This window comes from Oncorhynchus kisutch, linkage group LG14 (assembly GCF_002021735.2).
Source record: "Oncorhynchus kisutch isolate 150728-3 linkage group LG14, Okis_V2, whole genome shotgun sequence".
NCBI lineage: Eukaryota > Metazoa > Chordata > Actinopteri > Salmoniformes > Salmonidae > Oncorhynchus > Oncorhynchus kisutch.
The window spans coordinates 51615336-51636752 of NC_034187.2; the positions used below are offsets into that span (position 1 = coordinate 51615336).

Consider the following 21417-nt stretch of genomic DNA (forward strand, 5'->3'; position numbering starts at 1 on the left):
TGACACAACAGTGGCAGGCCTGATCACCGACAAAACAGTCTATAGGGAGGAGGTCAGAGACCTGGCTGTGTGGTGCCAGGACAACAACCTCCCCTCAACGTGATCAAGACAAAGGAGATGATTGTGGAAAAAGAGGACCGAGCATACCCCCATTCTCATCGACGGGGCTCTAGTGGAGCAGGTTGAGAGCTTCAAGTTCCTTGGTGTCCACATCACCAACAAACGAACATGGTCCAAGCACACCAAGACAGTCGTGAAGAGGGCACGACAAAACCTCTTCCCCCTCAAGAGACTGAAAAGATTTGGCATGGGTCCTCAGATCCTCAAAATGTTCTACAGCTGTACCACCGAGAGCATGGTTGCATCACTGCCTGGTATGGCAACTGCTCAGCCTCCGACCACAAGGCATTACAGAGGGTAGTGCGAACGGCCCAGTACATCACTGGGGCCAAGCTTCCAGCCATCCAGGACCTCTATACCAGGTGGTATCAGAGGAAGGCCCTAAAAATTGTCAAAGACTCCAGCTACCCTTTTATTTCTTATTCTTATCCATATTTTTTTAAACTGCATTATTGGTTATAGGCTCGTAAGTAAGCATTTCACTGTAAGGTGCATGTGACTAATACAATTTGATTTATATTATGATTAATTGGGGGGCATTTGATGGATGAGACCTCACTCACAGACCTAAAGAGTCCTAAAAGAAATACATTCTTATCCAATATCAACAGAATTCCCAAACACGTGATGCCGCTGAATAAACTACTCATCCCACAATGCTACACAGCTGTGGAGTTATTTTGTCCAACCACGTCGTGCACCTACCCGCTGACAAAGTATTTTGATTGGTGTGGCTGCCTCGGGACGGTTGTTGGTAGGAAGTAGCCTACAGATTCTGCCCGCACTCTCACTCAGCTCAATATCGCTGTAGAAATGTGATGGATTAGAGAAATATGTGCCTCGGTTGTCAATATGTTGTTCCCCGGCGTTTTCTATGCGCTTCTGGCGGGGTTTCTCGGGGCTGTCGCATCTTCATCTGCAAAGCTGTCACTTGGAGCCGATTACCTAAAAGGTGTATGTGAAACGGGGCTACGAACATGGGGAGAGCAGCGGAAATTTAGACAACCTGACGAAACTACCGCTTGTGACTGGGTGAGGAATCGCCGCCGTTTAAGTGCCTGAATTATTAACGCGATGGGATTTGGGTGGCTTCTGAATAATGTAGATGTCAATTTGTTAGCAAAGCAATTCGTCCGCGAGTAGGGAAGTTTGGGTTTTCCAGTGATGAGTTTAGGGGTCCAGATTCCAGCTCTTGCGCTCAGCATCTGCATCTCTCTCTGCTGGACAGGCGCGTGCTGTGTGTCAAGCTCGTGTCGTATACGCGTGATTGAACGACATACCTAGTGCAGTATTACGTCATATATGTTTGTTAAAGGAAGATATTTTCATATGTGTAGTCTATCATTTTATTTATTGCGGCCAAATGCGAGTCTGGTTTAACATATGGGCAATTTTCCATTCAATGTCAATATCATATTGTTATTTGGGCTGCTTGAAATGACCTTCATGACGTTGGGTACGTGGTGACATGATTTTAAGGTTGATTTATTAGCCATATTATTTATTTGTATAGCCGTTAGGTAAATGAATGTACAAAAAAAGATATATATATATATATATCTCAAGACAAATAACTAAAATAGGCCCCAAATCCATGGAATGCAGCTCAACTATTTGATGTGACTCTAGTCCCAAAAAACTTTGTTTTCATTCGTTGTTTGTGTGTGTTTGCTTCAGCTACACATCCCACTGAGGCTGATTTGTGGGGGGCTGCTCTTCACCTGTAATGCTGTGATGTGGACGTTCCTCGCTAAGGCGCTCCGGTACTCTTCCTCCTCCACCCGAACCACTGTGACCACTACCGCTTCCAACTTCGTATCATCCGTAAGTACATGTTTCCCTGTGGAAAAGACACTTAGAATTACTTGAAAATTAATGTATAATAGCCTACAAGTGTATGGTTTGAATTAATAAACGTAACACAGATTTTCCTTTTTAAGTGTTGTCAGAGAAGTGTAATGTATGAGAAGTAAGTGTAATGTATGGTGCACTAAATTGAAATGCCTGTATTGTGCCACAGGCCTTTTTGGGGCAGCTTATCTTTGGGGAGACCCAGATTGCGTTGTGGTGGGTGGGAATCTCCCTCACGTTCTCTGGCCTCCTGGTGCTTCAGAGGGCGGCCCCCAACGACCGAGCCAGGAAGGACGAATGACAACCTGTCGGAAGGCACAACTCATTAAGTGATCTAGAAAGAAACCAGTAATGCAACCTATAGCCTACTATCTGTGACAAACAATGGCATTTCTCGGGTGAACGGCAGCCAGGGCAACTTTGGAAGGGAAAGCACTGTCAAAACATACCATGTAAGGAACATAGAGGGATTTATCGTTTGAAACACTTTGACATCCTCAGCAATGTGTGCTTGCCATCGATTCTTCACCATGCTTACACTCTCTGCTTCAGATCACAAAAGCTTTCATTTTGCTCACCTATCCTAAGATGACACGCGCTGTGTAGACTTCCACAACAACATTGCGTCATCGCATGCTCAAGGTGATGCGTGAACCCGAAGTGATTTTAAGTCTCACAAATGCTGCTACTGCTAGACATGCGCAAATACAGCAAACACATAGATATTCTCATCGCTTACTACAGTATCACACATGACGTGGCTCAGAGAATACACTTCATGGCCTTGATAGGAACTTCTGTTGTGTCCTGTTTATAGCCGAATATATTGAGGGCTTGACCCTCACACATGTTTTGTGGATTCTGAGGAGGTTTGGCCTTGCCTGCCTTTTTTATAGCAAATGTCTAAAAGAAAGTTCCTAACAAGGTCTAAACCCAAGTAATTCGAACCAAAGTACACAAATATGTTGATCCTGCCTGGTATCCACTGTAACCACAGCCAGGCTCTGTCAATGCAATGTGAAGTCAAACTGCTAAAGTGGCCCGAAAAAATCCTAGTGACCTTCTCAGCTGCCTGTAAAGTGAAACGGTTTAGTTCACTCCAAAATCAAAATATGTAAGACATTTTCAAACCTCAAAAGTGGTCTAATGTTGAGATGAGACCAACTCCAATGAATGGAAAGGATAGGCACCGTCTAACTTAATAATGTTTAGAGGGTGCCTGTCTTTCCAATTCATTTGGAGTTGAGGTACAGAGCTGGATCTACACAGTAGACGGCCTGGACTTCTTGACATTAGCCCACGTCTGACCTCAACTTAAATGTTGGAGTGAACTATCACTTATTTCCTTTGGCAGAAGGGAATTAATTTGACTTAATTCTGACTTAATAGGGTGTCCAAACAACAGTTACTCCAATGTCTGGCCTTTTAATTGAGTGCCACCAGCTTTTGTGTTTCAGCTGTAGACCTGTGTCACGTATAATGTCCATCCTAGTTTTCCATTGCAATTAAACCCAGTTTGAGGTTATCCTCGGGGTAAGGGAACCATCCCGTAGCACAGTCCCTCCCTCTGCATCTTCCTAGACTTCCAAAAGGTCAAACGTTGCTGTGGGGTTTTCGAACCAAACTACAGAAAGTGGCGTTCTATAACTAGCATGTTTGTACTCCAACAGTGTACTTCCCTGACATTCCTTAACACTGTGATGTGCTATTGTGGAAATGGGATTTGTGCGTAATACCGACAACAAACGTTTACTGTAGACAGGAGTTTGACTTTACAACTTTACTATATGATCGAACTTTGCTGTTTTTTTTATACATATCAAATGCATGCAACAACTAATAGTAGCTACCTGTATTCTGACTGTATCTATTAGACGATGATGATGATGTGTCTGTATAAATGCAGAAGAACGCACACTATGAAATCGGTTCTCCTTCCAGTTGCAGTACATTACAGACTGCAGGTTGTGTGTGTAATGTAATCTACTTCCCTGGCAATGTGACTATCTATGCTGTTGAATCAGGACGGGAGAAATTGGTGCCGAACATTTCTCCTGTGTTCTCAAGTCAGATAAACATTTACCTGTGACGCCACCGTCACCGAGGGCAAGAGGAATCAAATGCATTAGAATAGTGGTTACATGAAACTTATTTTGTTCGCCCGCCCTTGAATGGGTCACATTTGTTTGAACGAGTATACTGTATTATAAACTGTAGAGATTAGTTTGGGAGGTGCATATGACTGACCTGATAAACTCTGTGTTCCTGATTAGTGCAGCACGGGGGCCCTACAGGAGGAATAAAGAAAGGGAATGTATTATAAATGAAAATGTATTATTAAGAATCCTTGAAATGGTTACTTGGACAAGCCACCTCCCCATCCTGAATATGTTGCTCTTAGGAAATTGTGTATGATAAGTGAGGAAGTCTCAGAAAATGGCTGTTAGCCAATAGAATTAGATTGCACATACTGCTGCTGTGTCTGTGTGTGACAAACTGTCATAATTTCTTGGACAACAGATGCAGAGAGAAACAGGTGTTTGGGCAGACCGAAATCTTTTTTTTATTTTATAAACCATATCTAGTCTAACAACCTATTTTAAACTAACATTTGTAAGTGTCAATATTTTCTATTTGATGGTGCACAATGTTGAATAAACCTCATCTAGGAAAGTGAACTTATGTTGATCTAAAATTAAACAACCATCAATGGAAAGAGATCCACATCCAGGCAGCATTTTTAAGATTACAGTCCAGTAAACTTCTCAGATTAGCTAATAAATTGACTCTGACAAAGGCCAAGTAAAGCATACAATAAATTGAAACTGTACAGAGAAAATAGACCTATGAAAACATAAAAGGTCATTCAGAATGCAACACTACACTCCCGATTCCACAGATACAGTATAGTCTCTACCTGGATACAGTTTTAAAGGGGATAGTTCAAACTCTCACCTTATCTACTAAAAAACATTGAGTGAACAATCCCTTTAAGCCAAATTAATGTTGACAGACGGACAACCATTTTTGAAAAAACAATACATTTATTGTAAATAATTTCCATATGAAAGTAACTTCAACTTTTGCATTCAGATAAACATTTCAAAGAGATGCACATTGGGAATCATCTATTTACAGCAAGTGTGTGTGTTTAAAAAGTGTATAAATAGAGACATGAGAGAATACCAGTCCCTTTGTCAGAATAGGATAGATTTGACAACTTCCCAGCATATCCTGTGTTAATGAGTAGGACGCAGTCTTAGCGCTTCTGATCTGATTGATAGTAATTAAAAAGGTAGACTGAGCAAATTGACATTGCCACAAGCAGCACCACAGATATTGAGATGAGTGAGATGCAAAACTTCACTCTCACACAGTACCTGTGCATGGGTTCGCAGCAGTATGGAGTTTAGCCTCGCTCTTCCAACGAGCTTAGTTGCAGAAATTGACCCACCATGCGGTTTACTTTGTGCATCTGTGTGAAAGGGGCTAGGGTAACATGAGCTTTATAAACCAGCCTCTTCCTAAGGAACCTCGTATACCCTTATTACACCCGGCCCTCCTCAAAGAGACTCTGGCACAGACGGACATGAATCAGATTCAAGAACTTCCCACTCCAGTACACAGATCTACAAATTATTAATACATGCCTGTGATGCATACTGATATTGTACATGATCAGCTGATAATTAGTTGGAAAGGCAAACTGGAATGAGCTGAAAAAGCACATTTTAAATATAAAATAAATCAGTCTGGTTGGAGAAGCATTCATTCTGATAAGATAGTCAACTTTTAAAAACCACAGTATTTGATATTCACTACATAGAGATAATAAGGGTTCATCAGTTCAAGCAGGAGATGGCAGTATTGAGATGTAGTTTAGAGTGTACCACTTTAAAAGAACAAATGGGCATCAAATCAGAAAGAGACAGTAGTAGATTTGATTGAAGCATCTTAAACTTTAAAAAGTCACCCATTCGGTAAAAAAGAAACTACTTAGAAAAGTTGACTTTCACAATACAAGTCACTAAAAGTAGCATTACATTCAATCTTAATTGATTCTTTATAATATAGCACAAATCTCCAAACGTGGTCCATACACACTTCAAATGGCATCCATGCCTTGCCAATGCACTCTGTATTCTAAATTTAATTAGCAAACAATTTAGTTTGATGAATACATAACCATTGTGTTCATACAGTGTGGGTCGTAAAACCAGAGAATATGTCAGCAAATATATTCCACATAAATTAAGCTGTGTCTCAAATGGCACGCTATTCCCTACACAGTACATTACTTTTGACTACAGCCCTGTGGGCCTGGTCAAAAGTAGTGCACTATATTAGGGAACAGAGTGCCATTTGGGACACAACCCATAGCCGTTCTATTCGTCACCAACAGCCCATGTTCTTTCTACAGTAAGGCTCGTGAACACAATTGATTGTTATAATTTTCTCTTGATTGTTTGCAATCGATGCCTAATTGCCCCGAGGCAATCTACTTCGACTGCTATGTATCTAGGAGACCGGTCTGTGTCTAAGTTTGAATTAGCTAGCATTGTACACAATAGTGACTTTTAAAAAAAAGTCTCCTTCCAGGCGGTATGGTCTTTCAGTCTTCAATGCACATGTTCCACTGGCCTAAATTGCATCACCAATGTTTGCTCCACAAAGCTTAACTGTGCCAGATTCATAAACAGAATGTCAAGCCGATAACCTGTTTTTTTGACATGACATTTAAAAATTCCATTCAGTGAACACAGGGAATTACACTTAAGTGCATGCTTCTGTTAAAAAAATATGTACATTTCATTGACCAGTTTTCTAGTTATTGGGTGACCAATTTAAAAATCTCAGAAGGCATCGTGATCATTTTTCTATAGAAACGGTTGTCACATACACCAAACAGTAAGACATCATGCCACACAGTGAAACAACAGAACCATCCACGGCCACCAGCCGGTTCCACGGTTGGACTTTCAATCCATTGTTGTTCCCAATCTCATCTTCAGCCTGTCCTTTTGGAGGGGACCCGTCCTGCACATAGACATGACTGATAGCCAGTGACAGGAAGCAAATACCCTATTCAACTTAAACTTAAGGTTACAAAAATCTCTTTACCCAATTGCAATTGTCTTATAAGGCAAAGAATCTGCAGCTTGCAGGAAAAGATTTGGCTGTTCTAAACCGCAAACGTAATGCCTTGTGGGCCGTTAGTACTCCCAACAGTGTGGCGCTGGCACCAAAGCTATAGCTTACACCATTTAGGCTACATTATGGAAAGGCAGAGGTACGGCTACATTGGAAGACAAAATCTGCCTTTCGGAACTGATTGGCTTTTCAGCGGACGAAAACAATATGAATTCAGCTCATGCGTTTGCTTTGTTTAGGCCTAGTCCTTAAACAGGAAATGACAAAATACAGGAAATACTTGGGTTTAAGAGCATTTCCATTTCCGTTTCTATCCCAAAGGCAAAGCCCAGTTTTTAGCCAGCTCAGATACAGGCTCTGGCCAGGTTACATCAGTAAGTGCTTTCTTCAATGGTAAGACGTGAGAAAAGCAGAGGGGCATTTTTACAGTTCATGGTTTTGTAGGGCTTGGCAGTGATCGTAAACAGAAGGGAAATAGATATTACAGATATCCAAAAGTGTGGCAGGTATTCAAAACAAGCAGAAAAAAAACATTTCACAAAGAAGAAAAATGACCAAAAACAGAAAAGAAGAGAAAGGGTCATAAGAGTTCGTGCTCAGTGAAGCCAGGCGGTGGGAAGACTATCGCCCCGTACGCGTCATCAGTCCGCACCCTGAAAGACAAGCTGGTAGCACGGGTGCTGGAGCATGGCTTCCCGTCTCAGACAACGTACTGGTAATAGTCTGCCTTCCCGTGGTCAGGTGTTGCAAAGGGACTTAGCCAGGCTATAGAGAACGGATGGCCAAATACCACCCTCATGTTCATCCACTTTGTCCTTTTAGCCCATCTCCTCTCCTCCTTTTTCAACTGCTCTATGCCCTGTAGATAAGATCCAAAAACATGCAAAACGTCAGCAACATAATCCTGGCTATTTACCGTGTACTTCTTCGGGACAGTTGTCTTAAGACCCTCAAATAAATCCACAGGCAATATGAATCTAAGCACTAAGCAGCAGGGTTGGGGTCAATTCCATTTAAACTCAGGAAGTCAACTGAAATTCTAATTCCAGTTTACTTCCTGAATTGAAATTGACCCCCAACCCTGCTAAACAGCGACAGTTAAGAAGGTAGAGAGGAGCACTGAGTGAGGGAGTGAATGGGAGCAAAGGGATGCTGGTGGTGGTGTTCAGTTCACTTACTGTCTCATCGGCACAGATGGAATGGACCTGGGTCCCAAACATCACTGAGGTAAAAATGAGGAAGAGGAGTCCCTCAAAGCAGAGGAGGATGAGGAGGATGACGGTCGCTGGAGGAGAGAATGTACTGCACTCTTGGGAGGGCCGAGGGAGGGAGGAGAAGAGAAGGAAGAGAAAGGTTTAGGAGGACACTGATGGTCTGGAAGCTGAGGACAGGTGGGCTGGATTCCCTCTCATCAGGTAAGTATTATCTTAGGACTCGGGGGGGCAGGAAAGGTCAGCCAAAAGTTGAAATCTTGTATGTATCAGGTAAATTGACCAATTAAGTCATGCTCTAACAAAGTGAGCCAATCAAAGGATGTGAAAGGAGAACAACCTGGGTACTGGAGAGGAAGACAACATGACACTTGAAGAAATGGACATAAATAGTTACAAATGGAAACCACAACACCAAATCCATTAAATGTGTTTCTCTGTTGCATACTTGCCACGCAAAGTTAAAAACAGTATGGTGGATTTGGCATAGCATGCTAATACATAGCGGAAAACAGCATGGTACTCACTCGTCCAGTCCGACTCAAAGCAGAAGATAAAATGAAAGGCAACCATGACCAGGGCATGGAGGGATATCAGTGCAATGTACATCTGAAGGGAGACAAAGAATATCGTAGTAGCATTACATTATTTAAACCGTGCAGTACTCTTATTTCGAAAATGCAACTCTTATTTTGTCAAAATTTTGAATAATGTGATGTATTGGTGAATGTGAGGGAAAGTTTACAGGTTTTGTAGGAGGAGATGGATAGTTGAATTAGTCAGCGTTAACTAAAATGTTTGAATGCTTGGACACCAGAAACATCTCATGTGAGTGAGTGAGTGAATAACGTGTAGTGTGTAGTGAATGTAAGTCGGAATCGCTCGAGGCTACATCTCATGTGAGTGAGTGAACTACGGCGTGGAGTGAATGTATGTTTTGAGTAATAGCAGCATTTCAGAGTCGCTCGAGGCTACACACTCACTGTGAAAAGCACAAAGAATTTCTGGTTCTTCTCTCCTACGCAGTTGTTTACCCATGGGCAATGGTGGTCCATCTTCTTGATACAGCGTTTACACACACTGCGAGGAGCACGCACACGAGGAGATGACATGAAAGCAGGGTATAGCCACATACAGAAGAGGCCTGGAAATATGGTCCAAGCCGTGACCTACACATGCTGCTCCTTCTGGGTGCATGAAGACCAGCCAGAATGCATAGTTAATTATCAGTCAACTCAAAACACACACCAACGCAGCAGAGAGAGAGAGGGGAGAGACCCACACCACCCCTAGTTGCACGGTACACACTGTCTGCATCCCAAATGGCACTCTATTCCCTATATAGTGCTCTACTGTTGACCAGAGCCCTATATAGGGAATAGGGTTCCATTTGGGACAAACACCATGTATACGTTGGAGGTGAGAGATGGGAATAACCTCTAAGCTGGACTGTACTCTCCATCACACAGGGGAGTCAGAGGACGTATATTATCTGAGGGTAGCAGACTGACATCTCAACTAGGCCCCGAGACATCATCAATCGATCAATCATCTGCCCTATGGAGCTGCAAAGGCTGCAATATGCTTAAATAGAGGTGCTCTGATACCATGGCATTCTCCGAAGGTGGAACAAGTTTATAGTATAAATATCATGATAGCATCCTGTACGTCACATCAATTGACATTATTTTGATCAAATATAAATACCAAGTGTTGCTCCTTTTTCAACTTTGTTTTTAGCCAGTTCCGTCCCTTGAAACTAGGTTCAAAGCACTTCAAAGTCCGGGGAACTCCTTCTTAGCCATCTAGTAAGTACCAGTAGGTATAGGTAATGCAGGCTGACAACATTGGTGGGAAAGAACATTTGAAGAAAACAAGTGGAATAAGGACAGGGCTCTCTAGACCAGTCCTGTACAGAACCTGCAGTGGTGAGCTCTGTCGGGCTTGATACTGCAACACTTGGGACATTTGTAGACCACCTGACCGGGCTTGAGCTGCAGGCTCTCGATAAACTCCTTGGTCGCGTTCCCTTTAGGCACCGCACCCTGGGAGAGAGGCACGGGTTAGGACAGTGGCATTCAATCATATCTGAAAACCAATACACAGTTTCAAAGTTCTCTACAAGCAGGTTCTCTTGGGAAGACAACTTATTTCAAGATTGAAAGCTCAACATTTGACAGTTTTCGCCTGAGTCCCCACTCACTTGGGTGAGTCTCAATAACATCTCCTTTCTCCTGAAGTGTGCACTCGTTCACTACTGCCCACAAATCTAAAAGCATTGGATTGGTGGAGGCATGGGCTAGTGGGAATGTCCACCATATGTTTTTAATTCCAGTCATTTCCTTTTAAAATCAGTGAAGGGACGTGAACAAGTGCACACTTTTGGGGGAAGGAGAGAGAATTGGAACAAAGCTACAGAATCACTGACAGACAGAGACAGCCAGACTAACCGGGTCTGTGCACATGGCCCGGGTGTGTGAGGCCAGGGCGAGGAAGGCGAGGACACTGAACAGTGCACCGTTGATTAGACTATAGAGCAGGTTCTTGGCAGGCAGCAGCACGACGAAGAGCACCACGAACTCGGCATAGAACACCAGGCACCAGGTGATGACGCCGCATACGATGCCGCAGCAGTCGCGGATGAACCACATGGTGTCGGAGTGGGGGAGGGTTGGGGGAGGGGCGCAGTGCTCGGGCTGCAGGTAGCCGGCTTGCCTCTCGATGTCCCTGCAACGGTTTGCCGGACTCTTCCTCATTCTAGAGCGGCCGCAGCTCTCGCCGCATGCTGCGGGGAGAGAAGGGTTTGGGACGGTTAGGGATAGGCTACAGATACAGGTGTGTCAATGAAGTGATGTCTGACGTGCCAATGTTGCATCGCATTTCCTGTGTCGTTGGTATGAGCTGTCGTTGTAGTGTAAATATATAGAGGGGGAAGTGACAAACTACAGGTGTATAGAGAAGAGAGAAGGAAGTGAGGCGTCAATGTTTCATTGTCTGTGCAGACAGTATTGTTGGAATGTGGTCTCTTTTCTGTTGTTTGAACGTGGTGTTGTGGACTGTAAAAAAAAAAATGAAAAGGCTAGACACCTAGATAATGTGCCGTCTTTTAATCTAAACTTATCTGAACAGTGGCGACGTGTCAGCTTTGACATGCAAATCAATGGTCTGTGCAAACAGACGATAACGGACAAAGGGAGTGAAGGAAGAGACGGCGGGGGAGAGTTTATGAAGTCTGTTTAAATATTCTAAAGTCTTTAATTCAATTACCCTGGTCAAAATGTCCCTGTGGTCAGTTTTGGCCCACATTCACTAGAAACAGGAAGTCAGGGTAATAAAAATTGCCTATATGTCCAAACATTTTAAGAAACAGCCTTACAAGTTAAAAACAGCTGAGTATTCCTAAAATAAACACCACTGCCTTTCAAATGTATTAAAATCAATCAAATGTGTTTTATAATGCTCTTTTTTACATCAGCATTTGTCACAAAGTGCTCATACAGATACCAGCATAAAACCCCAAAGTGCAAGCAATGTAGAAGCACAGTGGCTTTCATCCATCCACATGGCCAATTCACTGGTATTTTCTGTGTAATCTCACTTTTATGATTAGCCATACTAGCTTAATTGAGTTTTAGCCAAATCGGCTTACGGGGAACCCTGATGCAACTGACATATTCCTGCCAAAACCGTTTTTAGATCATGTTTGTAAAAGCCCACTATTCGGGCATCCCTAACAGCGTCGTCTGCATTAGGGGAGCGTTTATCCGGGGTAGGCCGTCATTGTAAAATAAGAATTTGTTAACCTTTATTAGTCAGTTAAATCAACATTTTCAAAAACAATGAGGTACCAATGACATTAGTGTTGGGCGATGTCCAAACATTGTTGACATACGATTTATAAACTGGGTGGTTCGAGCCCTGAATGCTGATTGGCTGACAGCCGTGGTATATCAGACCGTATACCACATGTATGACAAAACATTTATTTTTTACAGCTCTAATTATTAGCAATGAGGTACCTCAGGGTTTGTGGTATATACTGTGGTGTGTCGTGCCTAAGAACAGCCCTTAGCCGTGGTATAGTGGCCATGAAACCACACATATTGTATCAGAACAACCCGTAGGTGAATCAATGTTGAGAGATGACGGAGGGTGTCACTCCCATAAAGTGAACAAACTGTTAATTGAAACCCAATAAGTCAGGAACCTCACAGAAAAGTTGTACTATAAACATCTCTGGCCGCTGCATAAATCCAGTGACAATCTGTTACCAAGGACGATGTTACATAATGAATTCACTTATAGCTGCTTCGGGATTTGTACACAAGCAAAAGCACTTTCAAGAAAAACACTGAGGCAAGCATCGATTAGCTATTATCTGCTTAATCAAAGCTCTTTTGTGGTTGACTAGAAGTGGGAGTGTATAAACTCCACCACTGAACGACATGCTGCTGTTATCCTGAAGAAACTAATTGACTATAGTATCGTCTTTGTCTTACAGCAGAAACTCCTTTCACAAAAAACTGCCATTCTATTTTGCCGTTCAAGACAGCAATAGTTGACAACAGTCACCCATTTAGCCCAAGTCTCTGAATTCTTCCGAGACTCCAGTATCAATAAACATAATGTCTAACAGATATGACACTAAACAACCTCAATGACCAATTAACCATTATGGAAGATTGGATTGTGAGCACTATACTGTATGAGCGCTATACAGCTGAATGTTTAATAAATGATTTATGGGGCTGCAGGACGCCCTGCTGCTTGGATGCCTCCAACAGTAATTAATACAACTGAGGAATGATGAGAGCACAGGAGAATGGGAGTGAAAGCTGGGAGTTGAGGAGGGATGTGGCTCAATAGGATGAAATAGCAGTTAATTAACAGGCTGGTGTGATTTACGTTAATAACCGCTGCTGGTGACTTACATAAGCATGTCTAGGGTCTTATCTAATAGTCTAGATTTAACGTAGTAAGCCTTTGCTATGTCGATCACAATGATCAGTCGTGTCCTTAGTTTAAATTGTTAAAATGTTGTATTTCGATGAACAATAAACAGCAAATGGTTGTATCAAGAACCTCGTATAAAGTTTTCAGTATGGAATTCCCAAAGCAGATAAGTACCGTTACTCTGGCGCACTAGAAATCCGAAAGATTTTCTGCAGCTGAAGAGATGCAATCCTAAACAAAAGGCCGGCAGATGGCGATATTGATCTGGTATTGACGGTATTGCAACCATATCTATTCATTTGGAGATTTTTCTAACAAAAAAATTCCACTGACAGTAATAGTAAAATGACCAAAATGGAATAAAAATTGTAAATTAACCCGTCAAGTCACAATCACCGTTATTGAGCTAGAATTGCAAAGTAACATGGATTCATTAGCTAGCTATACTCATGAAAATCATCTCGATTCTGTCAGATTCAGAATCTAATGCTAGCTAGCTAGGTAGTAGGCAGACACTAGGCTACTTTACTGTAGTGTATGTGGGAGACACCAGGGGATGGGATGGGATGGGGGGGGGGGGGGGGGGGGGGCACTGTGTAGTCTAGTGCATTTGTGTGTAGTTAGGTAGGTAGGTCCAAGGATTAGCGTTGTTTCACATATTTGGTGGCTTGATTTAGCTAGTAATAAGCTTGCTAATTTAGTTAGCTAGCGAGGTAACGTTTAGAAACAACCATGATAATTTCAACTCACCCCTTTCGTGGTCAAGGAAAGAATTTTCAGAGAACAGTCCTCTTTTTGATTGTCTGGCACGCTAACGTTAGCTAGGGCACACCATTCACAACAGCAAGTCGTAGTTGATTGTAGATAGTTAGGTAACTAGTTATCCTTGCTAGCGTGGGGTTAGTTGGCAGTACACCCCCTTGATGTGTCTCACGATTCACATTTAACGTGTCGAGTCCATCGTTAAACTACAAAACCATTTGGTTTCGATGTTCCGGGTATTCATATGGAAATTACCATACGTGCAGACCTCCTGGTTGGGTGGGTGCCCGTTTCCCTTATTACTTAATCTAGAAAGATCTTTGGCAAGCAAGGAACAAACGGAGGAAAAAACAGGAAGTGCCCTGCCTTCCGTGCACAAGATTTATATGAGCTCCAAAGGTTCTCTGGCGTTCCAAACACCTGAGGTTGCCACTTAGTTAACAGTATCTTTGTTGCCTCTGCTAGGAACATATATATCTACCAATCTACTAAAAACCGACCTAGGATATCAGTGTAACTAATAGTTTAAAGGCCGACAGGTGGCGATATGAGTCGTTTCATTTTACCGTCCAAAGCAAACGCATGCAGCTGTCTATATAGTGTATACATATCCCCCAGTGGAGGAGTTCGTACATCAAACATTCTCCAATCCGGATGTAAATGCATTGATTTCCTCCTTAACTCGATTTAATTGCAAGAAGGAATAAGGAATGTAAAAAAAACGTGGAAAATATACATACTTTCTTTATGAAATACTTTTTCACCACCATGCTAGTGGCTAATGCTACTTCCTGATGATCTGCCCTGTATTCAGGCAGGGGTAAACAACAGACTACTGCAACCTGATTGGCTGAATGCAATACACAACATCTAGGGGTGTATTCATTATAGAAACGATTACTGTTTAATAGCCAAACGGAAGCAGACGAAACGGGGAGGGACCTACCTGAATTTGTCCAATAGAAACTCTCGTTTGCGTTTTCCATTTGGAGTAAACCTTTTGCAACAGAATCAGCTTAATGATTACACACCAGGACTAGCATTCCTAGGCATTAGGCACTCTAGCACGGTTGTGGAAAGTGGTGTTTTACAAAGAAAGTATGCATATTTCCCCCGCTTTCTTACCATTAAATCGAGTTGAGGAATAAATGTTTTATGTATGAACCAGTCCATGGGGGATAGGAGTGTATAGCTGGCTGCATGTATTCCATTTGGACGGTAAAATGAAACTACTCAATATCGCCATCTGCCGGTCTTTGGGCTCTGTAGCTAAGTCAATTTAAACCCCCACTGCACGATAAAGTAGTCCTAGTAAATCTATTTTCCTCGCCTTTGAGAAATAGCTATTACTATTTTGTTCATAGAAATATGTCCAAATTAAACATAGCAGTAGTCGAAGAAAAATCTGCCCCCAAAAATTCTGAGTTTGAATGCGTAAGAAGCTAAATCATGTAACTGTGGATCATTTTGCCAATATCGCTCGTTTATTGATGGCGCTGGCAGCAACCCGTCTGAGATTTCTTTCTCTCTCTCTTTCTACTCTCAGGTCTGAACGGGTCTCTCGGATCTGAACTGACACGGGTCTGCTTGGGTCTACTTTCCCACAGGTCTTACTGTTCTCGGTTCCATTTGGAACTTTACCACAAAAAATTATATGTGTGGCATATCAAGAAGATGATTAAACAGCATTATCATTACACAGGTGCACTTTGTGCTGGGGACAATAAAAGGCCACTAAAATGTGCTGTTTTGTCACACAACACAATGCCACAGATGTCTCAAGTTTTGAGGGAACGTGCAATGGCATGCTGGACTGCTAGAATGTTTACCAACGTTTTTGCCAGATAATTCAATGTTCATTAATCTTCCATAAGCCGCCTCCGTTGTTTTAGAGAAGATGGCAGTACGTCCAACCAGCTTCACAACTGCAGAGGGGTCTGCTGATGTCAACGTTGTAAACAGAGTGCCCTATGGTGGCGGTGGGGTTATGGTATGGGCAGGCATAAACTATGGATAACTAACACAGTTGCATTTTATCAATGGCAATTTGAATGCACAGAGATACCGTGATGAGAACTTAAGGCCAATTGTCGTGCCATTCATCCGCCACCATCACCTCATGTTTCAGCATGATAATTCACAACCCCACATCGCAAGGTCTGTACACAATTCCTGGAAGCTAAAACTGTTCCCAGTTCTTCCATGGCCTGCATACTCACCAGATATGTCACCCATTGAGCATTTTTGGGATGTTCTGGATCAACATTTACGACAGCACGTTCCAGTTCCAGCCAATATCCAGCAACTTCGCACAGCCATTGAAGAGGAGCGGGACAACACTCCCCAGGCCACAATCAACAGCCTGATCAACTCTTTAATTATTATTTTTTTAATTTTACCTTTATTTAACTAGGCAAGTCAGTTAAGAACAGATTCTTATTTTCAATGACAGCCTAGGAACAGTGGGTTAACTGCCTGTTCAGGGGCAGAACAACAGAATTGTTCCTTGTCAGCTCGGGGGTTTGAACTTGCAACCTTCCGGTTACTAGTCCAACGCTCTAACCACTAGGAAGGAGATGTGTCTTGCTGCAGGAGGAAAACATTGGTCATATCAGATATTGCTGGTTTTCTGATCCATGCCCTTACCTTTTAATTTAAGGTGTCTGTGGCCAACAGATGCATATCTGTATTCCCAGTCATGTGAAATCCATAGATTAGGGCCTAATTTATTTATTTATATTAACTGATTTCCTTATATGAACTCTAACTCAGTAAAATCTTTGAAATGTTGCATTTATATTTTTTGTTCAATATAATTGGTACAGGCCTCGGGCATGTGCAATTAAAATTGATTTACCGACTGGACCCATCCTCTGTTAATTTAATGTGTACGGTGATGAGAACTGCGCGAGCTCGTTATCTATGTATTTCAACTAAATAAAACGTATAGCTGAAACTGGTTCCGGCTGCTCACCTCACGATGAGGCCTGCTGCTGAGGAGAGAGCGAGTGAAATGAACCTTGGCCTACCTAGGCTGCTGTTGATTGCGAATATATAGGCCTTTTTCATTTAAGTAAAACCAAAGTTACAGGTGAACGAGTATAGTGAAAAGAAGCAGACATGGGGAATGTCATCCGTGGGGACAAGTTTTAATATTGTAGTGGACAAAGATGAGAAGAACGTTGTCACGGCCAAATGGACTGTTTGCATCTCGCTATTCAGCATTGATGCAATTTTCAAACTTTAAAGTATGTATTTTCGTATTTTTTATAATTAGTTTTATCTTTATTATTATGATTCAGTTAGGGCTGACCCTAATTAGTCAACCGAGATTGTTTTAGTCGAGCTTTGCGCCCATCTCAGGAAACGAATCAATTCCGCAGGCCTAGACCAAAAGCCTATTTATGCTTAAACCAATGTATTCTTGATCCAAAAATGTGGTAGGAGGGAGGCTCCATGTGGAGGGTTTGACGCAATTTCTGAGCCTCCAGAGGCATTCAGAGGCCATCCTGTATGAACACAAACTCACTTACATGACAACAGCTCTGCGAAGCGCAAGAAATATGAATGCTCTGACTTCTGCGAAGGCCACATCATCATAAATGCTGCATGGCCAATGCAGACGTTGGATTGACAATGCGCCCAGCTGCACGTCTACAGTGCGCTCTTCTGCCAATTTGCGCTCATTAATTGTTTCGTAACTTCATTGAGTGAATTGTTTGCGTTTGATTGTTAGTGTATTTCAATACCCAATTACATATCACCAGTAGTACATTTACCGTTAATTCCTAGAATGTCTAATCTACAATGTTTGTTACTTTAGATAAAGTCATTTATTTGAAGGCATTCAGTATTATTATTCCAGTCTTCCGGTTCTCATTGTCGGAGTGGACACATTGTTTGCAGAGTACACAACCTATGCTAACCGTATGAGAAACACGTTTTCGTTTATTTCATTCCTTTTATGAGTTTTGTCAATTTAGTCATTGTCTTTTATTTGTGGTGTATGCCACACTGTAGGAGAAGGTGTGTTCAGTGGCCAGCCTGATCATCTCTGTCACACACAAGGGGACGGTCAACTGCGTCAGGAAGGTGGGAGGCAGCCTGGACCCAGAGAGCATCTTTGAGATGACAGAGGTGAGAAAGGACGCCTGCGCTCCTCTTCATATCATCTGTCCTCTCTCACCCCAACAAACGTATTAGCATTGAATGTTCAGCTGTATCAAGGTTTAACCTTATCAGCACATCACAAAGTTGTTTACACAATTACACCCTTTGGGGGAATTTTGTGCAGAGGAAATTCATGAAGTGTGTGTGAATGTACAGTTTATTTGGTTTATGTGAATGCAATGCAATGTATATGTATACAGGTGCTGTATACCGGAGAACGCTACACGCACACACCCACACCCACACACAGTCTTGTACAACTAACCTAGTGGGGGCACACAATTCAGTCCCATCCAAAATCATTTTTTCCCCGTAACCCCTAAACCTAACCCGTACCCTTACCCTAACCTTAACCTGAAAACGTAACCTTAACCAAACCCTAGCTGCTAACCCTCACCCTTAAACTAAGCCTAGCTCCTAACCCTATACCTAATTCTAACCTTAACCCCCTAGAAATAGTATTCAACCTTGTGGGGACATTTTTTGTTTGTTTCCTATTCTGGTCCCCACAAGTATAGTTACACTCACACACATATTTCTATGCTCTGTTGTATATCTCTACAGACAGGGAAACGGGTAGGGAAAGCCCTCATGGAGCTTCTCCAGAAGGAGAGTCTGGGAAAGAAGAGAGAAAGTAGGCTTTACATTTTTCTTTACTTTTAGGTTTATGCAACAGTGTTAAATGTGTCTGTCTTCCTTACACTTCAAAGCAGGGACATTTTGAATCACCGATATAAATGACCTGTATGAGTATTTTGATGAAAGGTTAATGATGTTTACTTGAGTGCTGAACTAAGGTGGAGGCGGCAGATGGCAAACATGTTTTTTACCACTACTGAGTTTACAAATAATGACCAAATTCAACACGTGTAACTTGAGCAGTGTGTTCTTGCCATGCAAATGGCTCCAATAAAAACTAAGCCTCTTACTTTTGTCTTCCAGATTGGTCAGGATTACACAAATGTTAAGCATTTAAGTGAAGTTAAAACCGTAGAGTACTTATACGGTATACCTCTATAACTGAATATCTTTTTCTGTAATTGAGTAGATACTCTTGACGGCGATAGTCACTGTGCCCTATTGTCCTTTAACACGTGTCAGATTCATCAGAGGAGCATAAAGTGCACATCCAAAAGAGCAGATGTGAGACAGGAGCATTTCCACTGCCTAAGAACCATGGCCTGGAGCATATGATCTACTTTGCCAAAGAGGAGACCGGTCCAAAGAAACATGTATGTTTACTACTTCACCATTTAAAAACCTGACCAAGATCCTGAGTAAAAATTTAAAATAAAAGCAAAGAAATTAAGTTTCATGGCAATAATACCAAAGACAATTGATTTTAGTTGACCATAATGTGAGTAAGAGATGCCATTTGACTCAAATTAGAACCACTACACCCTATTGTTCTTTTTCAAAGTACAGGGTGGGACCACTGGGACATCCAGAAATCAGATAAGGATGTCACAGTGCATGTGATGTCTGGGACTGAGAGAGTATCAGGTTCTGAGGTTGGACAGCTCCAGCTCCAGGCAGCAGTTTTCAATTACAGTTTTTTCCTTTTGTGGAGGACTTGAGGACATAAATTGCTAGGCTCCACATTGAAGCAGTCATTCAACAACAGACCTAACCATGGAGTTCAGAAGAACCTGTTTGGTTTTTGGAATACTCCTCTTGGTGAACTGCTCATTCCAGCAGGCTTTCCCTACGAAGAAAATGGTTAAAAAGGGTAGGTGGTGGGTGCCTCGCACTCTATATAATGGTCAGAATGATATGTATGTCCAGTGTTGAAATTGTTTTTAAATCAATAATTTTGAATCTGTGAGAAATTAAATGTTTGTTACACACAGCTCTCATTGTTCGGAAGATTAACTATTTTGAGTAAAATAGGATTTTATTAGTCTTGCCAGAACATTGCCTGCAATACACATCAATAATTTCAAGCAACACATCTGGCATTGCCACCTCACTGGAGCAGTAGCCTATTGCTCAAACTTTGAGTCATCTTTGAGTCCATCCTGTTCCCCTCCCCCGTTTCTGTTCTGTCATGCTCCAGATGAAGGCAAAGGCGCAGCCATAGAGGAGCTGCAGAAGCAGATCAATGACATTGTTCAGGATCTAAATATTATGAAGGAGCAACAGGCTTTGCAGTCAGGTGAGATTCACACACACTGGTATTGTTCAGGAACTTTTGGACATAAATAACAGTATCGGTTTCTGTTTTAACACTTCTAAAGATGCTCTGACACTACAATTTTCACTTGGCTCCTCAGTTTGTTTGAAAGGGGTCAAGGTTCATGGCAAGTGTTTCCTGGCTGAGCCGCTGAAGAAAAGCTACCACACAGCCTTTGACGACTGCATTGCCCTGGGGGGTGTACTTGGTACCCCCTTGTCCAAGGACCAGAACGACCAGCTCAGCGACTACGTCCACCAGAGCATCGGCCCAGGCGAGCAGATCTGGCTGGGCATCAGCGACATGGTGACTGAGGGCAACTGGATGGATCAGACGGGTAACAGCATCCTCTACAAGAACTGGGACTCTGGTTCCAGATCCCCAAAAACAGATCGTTCCCAGAACTGTGTCATCCTCTCGGAGGCCACTGGTGGGAAATGGTTAGACAAGAACTGTCGTGAGGAGAAGGCCTCTGTCTGCGAGTTCAACATAGTCTAAGGCACGCCATTTGTTAGTTGCATTTCCCATGCTTGAATTATATTTTTTGTTCGCTACCATGTATTCTTTTCTACAACGTACGCTTTGGTTTTAAATTCAACCCCTGAAAATGTATATTTTTTAACATTTGGAACAAGTTACTGACACTTTTCTAGAGCTGATAAGGTTATCAAAAATGTTGGAGAATTCTTTGTAAAAAAAAAACATGGTGGTTACTTGGACACAGATTAAGGATTATCCAGGACTAGGATTAATCTGTGTCTGGCAAAACTGTCCCAATGACAATGACACATTTTCATGTGAATTTGCACAAGTATGAGATCCTTACGTTACCATATAGATTGCTTTCCTATCTAATTTACAATTATTTCAGAGTGCTAGCTTTTGAATACTTGTTTGTTTTCATCACAAGATGTCTAGCCTGAACACATAAAATCTCAATAAAAGTTATGAAATTATAATTGTGGCTTGTCTAAGAAAATGTAAAGACATTGAAAACCCAACTATTACACATTACTGAACAAAGAA

At 42.1% G+C, this 21417-nt stretch overlaps 3 protein-coding genes across 5 annotated transcripts; 2 read left to right on the plus strand and 1 right to left on the minus strand.

Annotated features, from left to right (window-relative positions):
* Positions 1-801: 801 nt before the first annotated feature.
* LOC109903738 (transmembrane protein 42) lies at positions 802-3975 on the plus strand. The gene is made up of 3 exons (XM_020500636.2): positions 802-1152; positions 1798-1944; positions 2141-3975. Exons 1-3 carry the CDS (start codon positions 973-975, stop codon positions 2270-2272), a joined length of 459 nt encoding a protein of 152 aa, XP_020356225.1. The 5' UTR covers positions 802-972; the 3' UTR covers positions 2273-3975.
* A 1018-nt stretch (positions 3976-4993) lies between these two features.
* LOC109903737 (palmitoyltransferase ZDHHC3) lies at positions 4994-14614 on the minus strand. Of its 3 annotated transcripts, none has more exons than XR_004202829.1 (7): positions 14037-14614; positions 10784-11118; positions 10254-10378; positions 9317-9520; positions 8861-8942; positions 8301-8431; positions 4994-7981 (listed from the first exon to the last, which is right to left on the minus strand). XR_004202829.1 is itself a non-coding variant. In XM_020500635.2 (7 exons), the coding sequence occupies exons 2-7, from the start codon at positions 11087-11089 to the stop codon at positions 7823-7825; spliced, it is 900 nt and encodes a 299-aa protein (XP_020356224.1). In that variant the 5' UTR covers positions 11090-11118; positions 14037-14599; the 3' UTR covers positions 4994-7822. The 3 variants fall into 3 exon arrangements, 1 of the variants encoding a protein (XP_020356224.1); XR_004202830.1 differs by having other exon boundaries at positions 9317-9413; positions 10041-10378; positions 14037-14599; XM_020500635.2 differs by having other exon boundaries at positions 9317-9413; positions 14037-14599.
* A 2407-nt stretch (positions 14615-17021) lies between these two features.
* Positions 17022-21350, plus strand: LOC109903736 (tetranectin). The gene is made up of 7 exons (XM_020500634.2): positions 17022-17296; positions 18069-18185; positions 18783-18852; positions 19320-19450; positions 19639-19947; positions 20275-20373; positions 20492-21350. Exons 5-7 carry the CDS (start codon positions 19851-19853, stop codon positions 20887-20889), a joined length of 594 nt encoding a protein of 197 aa, XP_020356223.1. The 5' UTR covers positions 17022-17296; positions 18069-18185; positions 18783-18852; positions 19320-19450; positions 19639-19850; the 3' UTR covers positions 20890-21350.
* The last annotated feature ends 67 nt before the right edge of the window (positions 21351-21417 follow it).